At 46.9% G+C, this 16,661-nt stretch overlaps 1 protein-coding gene across 1 annotated transcript in view; it reads right to left on the bottom strand.

Annotated features, from left to right (window-relative positions):
- Window positions 1-3,403: 3,403 nt before the first annotated feature.
- LOC119170573 (uncharacterized) overlaps window positions 3,404-16,661 on the bottom strand; it is a 34,522-nt gene continuing 21,264 nt past the window's right edge. The window contains exons 3-5 of the mRNA XM_037421771.2: window positions 14,935-15,016; window positions 4,703-4,818; window positions 3,404-3,751 (exon numbers count right to left, since the gene is read on the bottom strand). Of these exons, the coding sequence (XP_037277668.2) occupies window positions 3,704-3,751; window positions 4,703-4,818; window positions 14,935-15,016 (246 nt within the window). The 3' untranslated portion in view covers window positions 3,404-3,703. The remainder of the gene's footprint in view (window positions 3,752-4,702; window positions 4,819-14,934; window positions 15,017-16,661) is intronic.

Raw genomic sequence — 16,661 nt, 5'->3', positions numbered from 1 at the left:
CTGTCCTTCTCTCAGTATCGCAAGTTGCATTGAAATGTGAGCCGGTTCTTAGTATCATTTTTTTTTTAGAATATTGCGTGTCGCGTACATGCTTTCAGTGTTCACATAGGGAAGAGGAATGCTTTGTATGCGTGTCGAACGGGCACCTTATCGCTCAACTTCTCATGGACGAAGAAACCACCAATTACGTCCTACAAGATTTGGACGAGTGAGCTAACCGACTTTGGCGATGAAAATGTACGACAGCTTTTTTTTTTTTTCAAACTGAAAATGTCTCACTTGTTTATTGTAACTTACAAATCGGAGCGTTGCTTTAGAATGTATTTTTGAAAAAAAAATTGTTGCGAAGGTTCATACAAGAGTTCTTCAATCCTACCATTTTCCACACTGCGTTCCGAAAGCTGACCATGTCCATCGACGATTCTGCTGGCGGGTTGACAGGTCGTCGCACCATCTTGTGGGAGCAATATAAAACACTATATGGCCACAGTGCAGTCCGTGCATGCGTTTCCTGATTGCTATAGTGAAAGCCACACATAGTGCTGGCATTTTTTGCAAACGTTTATTATTTTACATCTTGGTCAAGAGACGATGCGAAAGTAAGCAGACCCTCGTGGTTTCTACCTATGGCGAGTTCGGATTTTGATGCCTGGGGCCCAGTTTCGCGACTCGTATCATTGAAGAACTCCTATTCATAGAAGTGGTAATAGATGCGTGCAACTACATTAGCAATAAAAGTTCAAAGCAAAATATTGCAATACCCACCTAGTTTTTTTTTCTATTACGCCATGCAGAATTCCGACTGTCACTGGTCATTGTGATTTATTTTCATGGGACAATTTTCTCACAGATAACCTCTGTGAATGAAATGTGCTTTCAGTACAAGCTCTTTGGGGAATACAGAACGAAATTTGGAAAAGGTAATCAACGCATCAAAATTCCACTCGGGAGACGCAAGTGTTCCGACAGATAGAGTTTATTTCACATACTTTCGAACAGTTTTTACTGCATGTTAGGTTGATTGTCGTCGTTCAGTGACTGCACGTCAGCACGAGCGATGACGTCGCAATCAGGGGTGCGCATTCGGGCTGCACCGCTCACTTCGTACTCTTTTTTCCACAATGTCGCTGAGGCGTGCCCTCCCGTTCAGGAGTTTACTCCAGTCGTTTACTCCAGTCATTCACTTTTTGTGCCACCTCTAGTTGTGGCTCTTGTAACCATAGTGGAAGCTGAGTGGGTCGATAGACGTGGAGTGAGACACATTTTGTGACAAGCAATCTAAATTCATTGTTTTTCTTTAGCTTCTGTGTGCAATGAAGGTTCTGGCTATCAATTTGAGCACCCAATTTCTCGATTTGGCTAAAAATCTTGTCGGCAAAATTTTTCTTCAGTATCCCTTAAAAAACTTGGGACCATCTCCCCAAAGGGAACCCCGATGAGATTCGAAGCAGTGGCGGTGCGTACGCTGTAGACCCGGTTTAAATGGGTGTCGACGCGGGTGCTGGAAGAATGGTTTGAAGCGAAACTCGGTGTAGTGTTTCCTAAATGTCCGTTTGACACTCGGACTAAGTGCCCGAGTAAATGTACGTTTGACACTCAACGACACGGGAGGCGGGGCGCGTTGAAGACGCTTGCGCTCGGCTTCCTTGGCTAGCGTCTCGTCGGTGTTATCCGCGCGCCGTCCGTATTCTCGAACGTGATTGGTGTTCCTGACTCGCATCTCGTTGCTATCACGACTGGATGCGAAGCGAACGCGATCAGCTTCGCTAACCCTTGCAACTACAACGACAGCCGGCAAAGGTACGCGCACACTAGCTGGATGCATGCCGCGATGGCGTCCCACTCATCGGCGCGATCGCGCGGCAAGCAGCGGCGCGCTGTTCACGTCGGCGCCGCGAGATTCTCGAAGCGCACGCCACGCATGTACCTACCGGCTCGCGGCTTATCACCGACAGGTGGAGATAGGTGGCGCTGATGAGATGATGCCCACGCGCTGATCTCTACTAAGGGAAGCCGGATGGCGCATCGAGCGCGCGCGGTAGAAGTTACCGGAAGACGCTGCTGGTGTCCCGGAAGCCACCGCCATTAACAGCAGCCTGCTGCGGGCGCGAGGACTTTTCTCGTTTAATGATATGCTGGTCTGTACAAAGCATTTAAAGTTACAAATCAACTGGAAATGCAATCGTGACGACATTTTACGGATAAGTACCTTAAAATTGTATTCCGTTTTACGCATTCTACGAGGAAATCATGGTATTTGACCGCCATTTTTTTATTGAGGCACGTTGAAGGCGTTTCGTTTTTTTATATATTCAGTTTCCCAAGCTAAAGGTCTCATATATACGAGAATACATGTATAGGTATAGGTCAGGAACCTATACAGGAACAACTGGACGCCATATCCAGGAAGTAGACTGCGGTGACCATTTTGCGGAGTGATGTTTTGACCACTTGGTTCCAAAACCACTCACGAAAGACAAACCTTCACACTTCTGGCTACCATTGCACTCCTTCTTTTTTTTTTGTAAAGAAATGGCGTGCAAATTTTCACCCTGTCACCTGAATAAGGAGAAATTGTAAAGTTGTACGTAACAACACTGTGCCATATTCAAACGGCGTCGCTAAGGCGTCTCCTTTTTCATGTATAGGGTTAGTCGGTGTTACAGGCTGTGTTCCGATTCTTAGACAGCACGAAGACAGTCTACGCAGACTGCTTACAAGACAATGATGATCAAAAGTTTATTACTCCTAAAAGATGGGACCGGCCGAGAGGTCGGTTACGCTGCTTAGAGGAGGTCAGCTGGGATCCCTGGGGCACCAAATTTTGCATATGTGAAGCTAGCGAAACGGTCGTGAGCGCATCATCAGTGTGGTATGTAGTTATGTTGTTACATGACACGCATGTCATGATTTCCATGTTAGGGTCTGTCGCTTGTGTTCGCCTTGCAATCATGCCATACCATACCAGTTTTGTAACATACCATGTGAACGAAATGACCGCTAGAGCTGCAGGACCATGAAATGTAAATCATGACATTCATGACATACATGCCGTATTTTCATGTCATGACAAGTCAAATATGTTCTTCATGCAGTCATGCTAAGCCATACCAAGTTTGGCATTCATACCATAATTGAAAAGGCGAGGAGAGCTAAAAGCCATTGGCGGCTAGTATTTGCCGTGAGCTCTTTGCGTTGCTCCAACACCTGCGTCGAGGGGAGTGGTGTGGACGGAAGGACAGCGTTACACGGGCTAGTCAAAAAGCTGCATCGCATCCAATATTGTATTCCACTGGCCAGACGCTTGATACTTGCCAATAGTGATGAATGATCTCCTATCAGGCCGGTAATCGGCTCTATTTGTACGCCATTTCTAGTTTATACCTAGAAGTCACAGTCATCATTGTGCAACAAACAAACAACACCAACGTGTTTATTCTCTTTCTCCCTTTACAGTGTAAATATTGGAGTGTTTTCTCCTGCGTATTGCGATCTCCCTAAATTTAATAACAATATGAAAAATAAAAATAAATGTTACCTTAAAATAAAATAAAACTATTATGAGCAGCTATCGAAGCTCAATATAAAAGCTGGTGCATATAAAATGACTCGACAAACAAAAGCTCGGCAGGACAATCTCCGCGAGCTCTGTCGCTGGTGCGCTGGGCGGCGGGCTGTTCTCGTGCGATATTCTCAAAGCGTATCATTCGTTGCCGTTCCCTGACGGAGCCTCTTCCAGTCTTTCCGGTTTCTGCGAGAAAGAAAAAAAACAAAACCAATGCAGTATTTCATATTGAACGTGCCTTACAACAGTGTTTAAATTCATTTTGCTTTAGTATATAATAAGTCAGTACTTCATCGAAATCATACAGGAAAGAAAGGCACTCTTTACAACCATAGGGAACGATGTCGGCGGTACCCTCTACGCTATATAATTCAGTATGCAATATTGAACCGACTACAGTGGTGAGACGTTGTTCCAGGAAGGCACAGTCAGCCAGGATTTCATTGCGAAGCACCTGCACGCGCACTTCCGCAGCCCTTTCTGAGCACTAGCTGCGGTTCTTACAAGTAACTCACTGTTCCACACTTTTCTGACGGAACACCTTGCTTCTCGCGTTTTCGCGAAGACACTCTCAGTACGAAAGCGTATATGAAAATATCATATTTGACGATGAGACCGGACATTAAGATATGAATTATCAACGATTTTGCCTGTAGGTGGGTGTCAATAAATGCACCTGCGAACGGAAGTGCCAGTAAGTGTGCATTAACGCAAGTAGGAGAAATGAGTTGGTGCTTGAATGATAACGATAGACCCGCTGCGGTGGTCTAGTGGCTGAGGTACTCGGCTGCTGACCCGCAGATCGTGGGAACGAATCCTGGCTGCGGCGCCTCCATTTTCGATGCAGGCGAAGATGTTGTAGGCCCGTGCGCTCAGATTTTGTTGCATGTTAAAGAACTCCAGGTGACCAAACTTTCCGGAGTCCTTTACTCACTACAGTGTCTTTCATGGTCATATGGTGATTTTGTGACGTTAAACACCACATATCAATGTTAACGATAGAGAGTATATGAATGCCCTTTTCCTCTGAAATTTCTCGGTGAATATGAGAAGCAGAATGAGCTCATAGAGTGAGTGAGTGAGTGAGTGAGTGAAATAGCAACATACAAGGCCAACCTATGAGATAAGCGCACTTACCCGCACAACGGCGATTTCGCAGAGGCAAGGGTGGCAGCCTGAGTCCGCCCCTCGGTTTAAGATGGCGTGGGCACAGCCGGGATTGCAGGGCTTGCAGTTCTCGAGTCTGGGAGAACCTGCGAAAACACAGTCACTGAGTGTTGGTGGAAGAGGGATCGGAACATATCTCGTGCCTTCACCGTAATGCGTCACGCATGTAAACATGACCAATTGGAAGTTTATCGTTGTAGTAGTTACAACATTGCAAGTCATATTGAGTTACAACATTGCAAGCCACTGTGACTTGCAACAGTGCACCGGCAATTCTGACTTAGATAAAAAGAACGTAGAGCTGAATAAGGGATATTTTTTGCGTTATTATTATTATTATTATTATTATTATTATTATTATTATTATTATTATTATTATTATTATTATTATTATTATTATTATTATTATTATTATTATTATTATTATTATTATTATTGCCTCAACGATGTCTCCCGTGCAATATACTGGAGAATAACACCCATACGTATAGAAGAGCTTGTGTAGGCACTAGTCGCAATATAAGGGACAAAAAGTCAGAGCTGCAAAGCTCGCAAAGGTGCCAGAGAAAAACGACACTGACGGAGTGCATCGAACAACTTATTTAATAAAGTGAAACGACAAGCAGGAGCGGGCAAAAGAATACAAGGGGCATTGGAAAGAACGATTGTGGAAGCATATAATATGCTGTCGGGGAAGTTTGGCACATTCCAGAGCTCACCATTCATAGCTCTTACAAACAGCCAAGTTTCGTCGACAGAAACAAGAATAATTCAGGTTATCACGCATGTTTCATCTTCGATTCTCATATGGCATTTTGTAAGCGTAAATTTGCTGAACGTGCTTTTTTCCAGTCTCAGCATTCTTATTTGCCTACGCGTCGTTATTCCCCAACGGCCTCCGCCTTCATCTTATTGCCCAAAGGTGACTTTTGTCTTTTCATTTCATTAAATAAGTTGTTAAACGGGCTTCGTCTGTGTAGTTCTTGTGTACCATGTTTCTGAACTTCGCAGCGCTGTTCTTTCAAGTGTTTGAAATGGTCTAGTTTTTCGTAGGAATCAATGTCTTTGTCTTTGGTTTTACATTAAAAAGAAAAACTTCAGTGCCTTGGGAAATTTCGGGGGGTTCTGACACCACTGAAAGCCAAACACAATGTATTAGGCAGTAACGACACAACTTTAACTCGTAATACGCATGTTACCGGTGGCGAGCAGTATAAGACTTATCCAATTCTCGTGGCCCATACCCACTTATGATTCACCGTGATGACGACCTGGCACGCCATAAAACCGAGACCCTAAGGTGTTTCACCCAACGAAAGCAAGGTCTCTGAACGTCGTTAGACTGTCCAGCTTGTACTGGCCCGTACGCACATCGTATCCCAAGCCTAAAAGAAAAGTAGATGTGTGAAGCCAAAACATTTCTTGCGTCGTTGTATAAAACATGGTTATCCCTCAGTAAAGCCTGAATAACCACAATAATACGTACACTCATGAAACGAGTTGTAGCGAAAGACAAATAACAATATAAGCAGAACTTCCGTTTAAAGGCCAGCACGTTGAATAGCGAGAAGAAATTGGTTTCCTGCAAGCACATAATGGCCCGATTTGCAGCATGGTATACGCTATTCTCTTTGGCCTGCTTTGTCACACTGCGGAAACGAGCATTCCAAGAAATCCCATTCAGTATAGTGGTCATTGGCACGGGGTCGTGACGTGGCTGAAGGCAGCAGACTGAATGGTCAGATCCAACTGTTTATTTGGGCGAACCTGTGACCGGTAAACAGGAAGTCTCCTTACAGCTGCACACTTGCGCTGATAGCGGCGAATGCAGCGTCGGCCGTCGATCAACTGACAAGCGGCGAAGCGTGACGGCATTTATACACTCACCATCGAATATTTTAGCGATATCGCTAACGGTGACGTATATTCCAGAATAATCTGAAATGCTCAAGAAGTGGGCGTGATCTCAACAAAATGATCTTCTGATCTTCTGCAGTCCTGAAGCTTCTCGAACACTGTATGCGTGGTTTGCCCAGAGAATCATGTGGCAGCGTAACAGGGTAATGAGAAAAACTTGAGGAAGGAATGGGTGAAGATTAAACTGGGCGAATTATTGTTGACGTTGTCTCGAAAAATGGCGTTCAGACATCATTGTTCCGAACGAGACGCGTTCAAAACGAGACACCGTCATTCAGAGAGTGTCCAGGGGACACTCTCTGGACACTCTCAGCAGGTTCAGAAAGTGTCCCCGGGACACTTTCTGAACCTGCTGTGACGCCCAGTTAGACTCTCATGGAGAAGGTCAAGGTTTTTTTTTTTGTTGGGGGGGGGGGGGCAGGGCCATTGGATTTGAGCACGGCTGTCGTTGACTTCATCGCAACAAGAGGTTGAAGAGTGCCCTTGCTTAATTTTATTTTGAACTGTCGTTTTAGCACTGAATTCGCCAACACTAGGCACTCTGATGCTTCTGTCCAGACCAGGCGCCTGAAGCGGTCTTCCAGAGGCGTGTCTTGTAGAGGTAGTCTAAAGCACCGATAAACACATATCTAAATACTCACTGGTAGCAGCGCTATTAAGTCTTGCGTGGAACTCGTTTCTACGTGGAATGCAGCAAAGAAGACGGAGAGGACGGACATGCACAGTTGGGTGGCCACCATGGGAGAGAGAAGGGGGGAGGAGAACGGAGAGAGCTTTCATCATAGGAGATTGCTTATCTAAAAGTGTGTGTTCAGAACAAATGTTTGACAATTTAGAGTACGATTCTCTCTACTATGGCAGAGCAACAAGCTGTCTCAATATCGACAAGTATGTGTTTAGAAAAAGTAGTTAACAATTTAGAGTACTTCCTACTCTACTATAGAAGAGCATAAAGCCATCCTGTGGGCCTCACACTTGATGAGGCAGTGTTGATAAAAATTACTCCGTAAACGAGTTTGCGATGGTCGGCTCTATGACATAAGTCCCGAAAAACATATATATTTCACGCTTCGCATGTTTAGAAAAAATTATTTACAGTCTGTACAGAAAACAAAAGTATCATAACATTACAGTAATAGGGCACATACATTTCGGCACATCTATGTGCCACGACAAACTTCACTACATCATTGCTCTTATATACATGACACATTTGGCATAATTTGGCATACATGTACACAAGAACTCAATGCAACATCATGATACAAGAGTATGGCAATGCAATAGATGCAACGAAACAACTGGTTGCAAACAAAACTATGAAAAACTATTTAACGGGCACTGTTCAGCCCCACGTCGGTCGAAAAATCAGCTTTACCCTCGCGTGTTCAACATTGACGAAATGGCACGACCAATGCCGCAGAAACTCGTGCTCCCCGAGAAATAAAAGCTCCTCAGAGAAGAACACGAAAATCTCTCGTCTCATTCGGCCCAATATCGGCCACAAAGCATGCCGGTGGCAGCTCGCAGCCACTGCCTCGCATTGGTTTCGCCAAAGGCTGAACAGCTCCGCAATTATTGACAGAGCCGAGAGGGGCCCGCGCGGGAATCGGCCGTCGGTCACGAATGTTCGCACACCTTGTGCCCGAAAACCAGCATGGACCACACGCCAAAAAAAGGCGGCAGACCACACATTCAGTTGTCGCATGTCGATTGGTCTCGACCATGACACGATCAGGGCAAGTGGAAGTGCGAACCACCTGCCATCTCTGCAACAATCTCGAGTGAAGAGCAAGCCCTAGCCCAACCGCCATATAAAGTCCCGAAGATGTCCTGGCAACGCTGCTGCAGTTATGGGTTTTCAGGGGACGTTCATTATAAATTGACGATGCTGAGACACTAAGGGCCGTAGCAGAGCAGCCATTATGTCCACCACATTAGATTCGGCCACCTCTATCTCTGGGCACGTAGCCTCCAACCGTCGGTGAAATGCCACAAGGGCTCGATACGAAGATGGTAATTCAGTTGAATTGGGACCTTGGTTAATTTGGCTAGCCGACAGGAAGGCACGTAGTGATGGCCCCAGATGGTAGTGAGCCAGTGTTTGAGTGGGCATGCCACCATTGCTTAGTATTCGCAGTGAAGTGCGGAGGCATAAGGTAGAAGCCGTGACGGAAACGTCGGGGAATGCAAAAGCACCTTGATCTCGTGGTTGAGCTAACACTGGGCGAGGTAACAATTCTGTGCCACCAGACCAAAAAATGAACTGATGCAGCTCTGCCCTTTCCTGCAGACGTGGAGCGGCGGCTTAACAGAATGGCAAATTACAAAAATTTTCCGAGGTGCACCGTTTCAGATAAGGCGTTCCAAAAAGGGGAATTCGAAGTGCCTGGCTACTTTTATATCACATTGAAGAGTTTGTACAACGAATGACCAGATGCTGTCCTGTACACCGAATGCAGTGAAAGCAACTCCCAGTACTGCAATGTTAGGAGACCACTGTAAAGGCGACGTGATGCTGACACGATCGCCGGTGTTGCCAATAAAAAAATTTTGGCTTTTAAAAAAAGTTGAACCTTGCACTAGAGATAATGCCGAAACCATGAAAACTATCGAGAGCATGCTGCAGCGACTGTTCAATATGCACATATAGAGTAGTGTCATCTGCATATGCGGTTACCTTCACTTGAGTGTTACCAGGTAGGGGTAAGCCTCGAATCTGCGGGTGATGTTCAACGGCCCTTCAGAAGGGTTCTAATGCAAGAATGAATAGCACTGGGGAGAGGGGACATCCTTGATGGACCCCATGCGTTACTTAAAATGGGTGACTCTCATGGGAATCTATGTAAAGGATACTTTCCGAATTAGTGCACACCACAAGAATCAGGTCAATGAACTTATCCGGGAATCCGAATGCATGTAAAGCATTTAGTAAGTAGCCATGTTATATGAAATCAAAAGCTTTCTCCTTATCTAAGAAAACCAACAGTCCTTGCGCACATCGGCTAGTGGTGTACTGAATAATGTGACGCGTTAGCCACGTATGATTGTGTATTTGTCGGCCCAGAACACAACAGACCTGGTGGGGAGCGATGAATGTTGCGAGAGATGGACTGATTCGGTGCACCAAGATGTTGGCCAAGAGCTTGTAATCTAGATTAAGCAGGGTAATAGGGCACCAATCTTCTGGACACGTGGACATTGGGTCTTTCTTGGGAACTAGAGTTATACGGCCTCTATGGAAAGATGTTGGAAGGGTAATATCTCGGAAACACTTGCGAATGACGCGTGACATGATCGGACCAATGATAGGCCAGAACTGTTCATAAAACTCTGCAAGGAGTCCGTCAGGCCCCGGGGCTGAACGAATCCTTTTTCATCGCGTCTAATGCGCCCTTTATTTCGTCCTCGGGTGGTGGTGACAGCAGAACGACATGTAACATGTTGGAATCATGTGGTAAGTCTTTTAGCAGTGGATGCGAAGAAACGAATGCTGTGTAAGTGACACTAGCAACAGATTGAGCCATTGGCTGAAAGTGTTGAGTGAATGCCTGAAAGTCACGTGTACCCGCCGAAGCTGGCACGGTAGAGTTTAGCGAGTGGGCAGGCGAGCCTGGTGGACGAAGCAGAAATTGACGTGCGTATAGCTTAGCACCTCAGGGTGCGCACACGGTGCACCTCTACAGCTCCAAGCTGCAGCCGAGAGCGAAGAAGCGTGCACAGTACGTCGGTACCGTTCGAAGAGCTCCTCTTGTCATGGCCGCATAATGGGGGAAGGGTTGGATCACGGTGGGCAATGTGTATTTTTTGGATTAACAATGAAGCATCTTTGGACATACGGGCGCGAAGTCCCCTGCCCGACGCACTGCAGTGATGACGCCACTGTTCTTTGAGGCGATCTCAATCAGCTATATCTGGCCCAATGAGCGATGTGCGTAATGCTCGGGACAATTTTTTCGTAGACTGAGAGTCCTTGAAGATGCTGCAATCGAGACGCCATGGTCTGTGAATCGTTGGGGTACCCGCTGGCAGGTGGAGAGAGAGCATAACCGGGCGGGGGTCGCTAATTTACACTGGTGTCGGTGGCAACGACATTACCACAGTGTCGTGAACGTCGGTAATGAGACCGGGGGACGCGTACGCGTGATCAATTCTGCTGCTCGACGCTGCTCGATGCCAAGAAAAGCATAATTGCTACTATGTACTCTTACATGACTGCCACTCAGTGCCGATTGCTGTGCTAGACATTCAAGTTCTCTGGCGTTCCAGTTTGACCGGCCACGACCTGGACCTCGAACGTTTGCGTGTGAGTCTAAGACACAATTAGAGTCCCCCAGGAGTAGCAAATGTTGTGTATTTAAGAGGAACTCACAATAGAGTGTAAAAACGCATTAGAGTTCGTGGACGCAGATGGGGCGTACACACCAAAAAAATCTGATACGTAACAAAAAAAGTGCAGTCGAACGCCAGCACGCGTCCGAAGGAAAAAGGAAACATGATAGTCCCACAAAAGACATCGAGTGAAAAAAAATGACTCCGACGCCAGTCGAACGCGTGCTGGCGTACGGAAAGAAACAATCAATATTGAATGTGCGCTTGAAAGCGAGTACATCAGAAAGCTTTAAAATTTTGTTTTTTTTTGCACGAACAGCAAATCACAGTGCACTGAACGCACGAGAGCCAATACGTCACCCTGTTTTTGTGGATTGCGGAAACCTTGAACGTTAAAAGTAAGAACTTTTAGAGCAAGAGCCACGGGGAAAATTAAAATGTAGTATAGTATCACGCGAATGCAGGGGTACCCTTAGCAGGCGCGGGAGCCGGTGCCCCGCGAGTGGCGGAGTCATTTTTTACGGTCACGTGGTCCACTGGATGCTCGGGGCTTCCGGAGCCGCGTCGAAGTCTGCAGAAGACTTCTGTCTCTGGTGGGGGCTTCTGAGTCACTAGTAGACATCCGGTGGCGTTTGGTGTCTGGATTCTTGAATGAGAATGGTACAAAGGTATCTATACTGTCCTGGCTTATGTCACTGGGGCAAGTGTCTTCGTCAATTTGTAACGGCGCCTCCCTCGTAGGGCTGTTGAAGTCTTCGTAGATGCAAGGGTCGTCGTCTTGGGATGTAGTCTACTCGATTACATCTCAACTTGTAATCGACTGAGCAGCCACGCGAGGAGCATCACATGTAATATTTCCATCTGAGACGCCTTTCTTACGACGTTCCTTGTATGTCGAGGGCTTGGCCAGTGGTTCTTCAGAAATGGCCACCGGACGCGGGAACTTGAGTTTTTAAAACCAGGAGGAATTGTCAGGTCTGCAATTGTTGGGGACGCAGTGGGCGTCTGGTGCAGCGTCGCGATTGGTGCACCTTGGTCGTGGTCGGTTACCGCGGTTCGCGTTGACGAACCGTGGCACCTGTTCTTAGACGGTGTTCCTGGCTGAAGTGGCGAGAAATCTTCGGATGCCGCCTCCGAATACGACTGTTGTATCGTGCAAGTGACAGTGGCATGGGGGTCGCCACAGTGGCGGCACGGCCGTGAAAAACACAAAAGGGAGTGGTGCAGTTCATACGAAAGTGACCACTGTCACCAGACGGCACACCCGCTGTATTCCTTCAGAGTCGCAGGTCACATGGTGGCCAGCGACATTGAGGTAGTTGGGTACAGGTGACCATGCCTTCAATTCCATGCGTCTTAGTGGTCATTGGTCCGCATGATTCAATGAGTCCTCTCGTGATATGTAACACCTTCCCGTAGGGGGACAGTGCTTGTGCGAGGACTTCGCTGGAGACGCGGCACGGCAGGAACAGGACAGTTACTTGGGCGACTTGGGATCCTAGGGGTACGATGGCGACGCGCTCTCCTAGGATGCTGAGGTGTGACGCCTCCACGATTTGAGTCAGGGTGGCTTCGCTGTTCACTGTAGTTTCATAATTCTGGCCTCCGAAGTGCTGGACAACAGTATACTTCTTCGATTCCTACTATTGAAGATTTCGCGTCAACGAAGTCTTCAAGACTTGCCCCCTCAGGGACGACGACGTCAAAGGCTAATGCCTTCTTCGGTGGCTGGCTTGCCATGATGGGCACCCACCAGCCTAAGGCCGCCCTTTAACGTGCTGTTGAGCACATCACCAAACTCTCAGCTTTTAAACACACAAGGTCGGTTGTTTACTAGACGTCGGGAAACCATAAAACGATATATATTTAGAAAAAGTGTTAACCAACTTCGAATACTTCGTACTTAACTATGGAAAAGCAGTGCGCCGTCCCTTTACCCCTAAAAACAACAGGTGATACAAGATATACCCTAAAACATACATGTGTTTAGAAAAAACTGGTGAACGATTCAAAGTACATGGTACTGTACTACGGTAGAGCACTAGGCCGTCCCGTGGGCATATTATTGTGTGTATAGAAGAAGTGCTTAACGATTTAGAATGCTTGGCACTCTACTATGGGAGAGCACAAAGCGGTCCAGCGGGTAAGTACACCAAGAAGTGTTAAAATTGGGTTAAAACAGTGATATCGAACCAGAGTGAACATATCGCGACCACCTCAGGAGTTCTGGTGGCATATTTTAATTCGACATTGAGTGTTTTCAGCCCTTCCAATTATTATGTAACCAACCAACTTTCTTCGTTGTCCTTAATTGTGAGTCAAAACTTTCTATCGTAGCTCTAGTTGAAAAGGCGGAAATGCGCAAAATTACATAAGGCAACACTTCTCAGAAACTACCGAGCCCATACCTAGTTAAAACACCCAGAATCAGAGAGAAGGGCAAGGTACGAATATAGATGTACAAAACATTCTCGCCCTTCATCCTCAGCGTAAGCTGTCCGGTCAGCCATGTTGCATCTGTAGGCCTGGCTGTCTCTCCGCCCAAAACGAAGGTACTTATTGTGCACCTCAGAGCAAGAACACGCAGCAGGATTGCCCGCCTAACAATGAAGGGCACCATAATTCCGTCGGACAGTGCGGTGACCTATCTCGGGCTTCGCATCGATCATCGGCTGTCCTGGGCTCCCGCCATCAAAGTGGCCATATGGAAGGTGAGGAGAACCGAGAGGGTGGTGAGGGGCGCCGTCCTCGGCGGCCGCGGCGACTCACCAGACTGCGCTCTTCGTCTTTACGGAGCAGCAGCAACGTCGCGGCAGCTGTTCGCATTCGCTGTGGTGGCACTTCCTCGGCGGCGTCTGCAGAGATTCGAGTTGCTGCGTAGGGGCTACATTCGTTGTGTCCGCGGCCTGCCGTGGTCCTTTCAAGTCGCAGCCACCCTGGCAGAGGGGGTTGTCTGGCCTTTCTTTCTGCTCCTACAGCAACGTGGCCTACTACACATTGATTGGTTAGCCCATGCGCCTGATGGGCGCCGCTGCTAGCCTGTCTGCAAAATGAACCAGAATTTCAGGTGGGCGAACTGCTGCAGATCTATCAAGAAGCTGTGTAACCAGTGACCCAGTCATTCCTCTTCCCCTAGCAACAGAAAAACTACTGGCTATTAACACCAGTCTAAGAGGGCTCTTTAAGCGTCACTCATCTATTTCCGCTCTCAAGGAGGCCTCTGTTTTTAAGCTAGGGGAAGAGCTAGCTGGAAGGCCCATTGCGTAAACTGGCGCCTCCATCCTTCCAGGCACAGGCTCGGCCACAGCTTCTTGCGTAATGCCAGCGCCTGGTTGGGTGGCCTCCTGTCATCTCCCTTTTGCGGCCTACTCTACCACTGTAGAGATGGCCAGTTTCCACCTGGCCGTCGACCTCCTGGCATCGAACCCCCCGATGTACCCTATGGCTCTCACGTGTGACTCAAGAGCGGCGTTTTGGACATGGCCAAACCGGAACGGGCCGGCTTCGGATCGCAGCTTGTCTTCACCAAGCTGCATTTTCTCCTTGCCTCATAATACTTTATATAACTGACTCACATAGTGACTCCTAATACTTTATATTGAATGAGCTGTCATACATGAATAATGGGATAATTATTTGGAATAAGCGATATGGCTAACGACTAGAGAAAGATGGTGTCTTGTTTGTGTGGTTGTCCTGTACCTCGCTTATTAAGCAAGCACGTACCGACTAAACCAACTACATGTTTTGCTTATATGAAATATCAATAGAATGAAGCCCCTCTCAGTTTAAGGGCGGTGAAGTGAAGTTGCCCATTATTTTGTCTTTAGCCACCAGAACCAGAAGATAAGTAGAAGCAGTGAACATGGGGTGTAACATTTGTCTCGAGAAGCAGACCATAAGTTGTCAGATAAGTACAAAAAGTGCGACAAAGAAAAAGCATCCCAACTCACAAGATGGCTTCAGCGAGCAGTCCTCAGACGTGCACTGGGGCTGCTCCAGTGTGCACTCCTTGCCCTCAGGACATTCCAGACCCTGGAAGTGGGGGAGACACAGGTGGAAACATTATAACGAACAAGCAAAACACTGTAAAACGTATTTACACGTGGTCTTGCGGCACATTGCTGTTGTCTCTGAGAGTGAGAAACACCAATAAAAGGCAGCAAATCTAACCAGATATGCCCAATTGACTAACTCTGCTGAATCTGGCTGTTGCAAAAATTTTCAGGGCTCAACTTCAGGAGTTAAGTCTGTGGACAGGAAACATTAGGAATTTCAGGAATTGTTAGACTCTTTCTCAAAGAAAGAATTAAGGACCATGACAAAAAAAGGTATTCGATCTCGGGTAAACTAGCACTGCACGTTACCTGCGTACCCTTATTCTGGCTGTATAGAACATGGTGTCATACAACAGTATATAGAATCCCACAGTGAGTGTATCACGGGTGAATTTGGAGCTCTACGGGGGCTCCATTCTTTTCAATGGTTGACCTAATATTATATAATAAGGCAAAAGCTGAAAATTACAATCCTTTAGAGCTGCACCATTGGAAACAACACATTAAGGTATGACCCGCATTTCTGAAAAACATAGGGGTTCTGTCTGTAGCTGTCCAATGCTCCTGAAAACTCATCTTTTTTTTTTCTTTCGAAATACGCAGAAAGCCGGCCTGTTTCAGCAACAATACAGATGGTCATGTTCTACCTATCTGAAGAATATGGGGATTATTTCAAAGTATTTACGAATGCGTCCGTAGGACTTGATCGCCTGGGTGCTTCTGCAGCTTTCGTTTGCGTTTCGACCAATGTGAAATAATCCTTTCGAGAACCTCAACTATTTCATCGAAAACTGCAACTATAGTAGTGATTGATGTTGCTCTAAAATGCATTGAAGAAGAATCAGTGCACCGAATGTCGTTACACTTACAGGCTACAGCGCTGCCCTTCGCAGACTCTTGAGATAAGATGCTGGTAGCTCCATTCTGCGCAGTGTCATAGAATCTGACGGTGAAGTTTTCTCTCACGGGGTGTCTCTCAGCGAACAGTTCCGTTCGTAGACAGTGCTGAAGATTAAGGGGTCGATCACGCTTCAACTTGTGCAAGCATGTCTGCCAAGAAAATTCATGCACGCTAGACAAGGCAAGTCTGCATGATCTACAGACAGCCCATAAAATAGTACCCAAATAAGCGCATCGCTAACGGATCATATCTTCCCCTTCGGCTTGCTGCATCGTGCTAGAGCAGGACCGCGAGAGCATCTACTAGAGAGGCCAGCGCTGCGATCGTTTTGACGTCACAGATAGGATGCGTAGTTTTGGAACACGGCAGCTTTGCTTTAACGACACCACTTGCATCGTCCTTCATGGCTGCACCAGTTCTTAGTCGCGATTTTACGATGCAAATCAGACACGAGAGTACCACCCGGGGGCGTGGATTCGTAGTTTGCTTGACCACATTATCAGGTCTTGCCGCTTCTTTAGGCAGTGAGCTTCAAAACAAAAGGAAGCGCGCACGGTGTTCATTGCAAAAGTGCATTGATTGATATGTTGGGTTTAACGTTCCAAAACCACCATATGATTATGAGAGACGCCGTAGTGGAGGGCTCCGGAAATTTCGACCACCGGGGGTTCTTTAACGTGCACCCAAATCTGAGCACACGGGCCTACACCATTTCCGCCTC

The sequence above is a fragment of the Rhipicephalus microplus genome, chromosome 2, assembly GCF_043290135.1.
Source record: "Rhipicephalus microplus isolate Deutch F79 chromosome 2, USDA_Rmic, whole genome shotgun sequence".
Classification (NCBI taxonomy): domain Eukaryota; kingdom Metazoa; phylum Arthropoda; class Arachnida; order Ixodida; family Ixodidae; genus Rhipicephalus; species Rhipicephalus microplus.
This window is presented reverse-complemented; position numbering and strand designations above follow the sequence as displayed.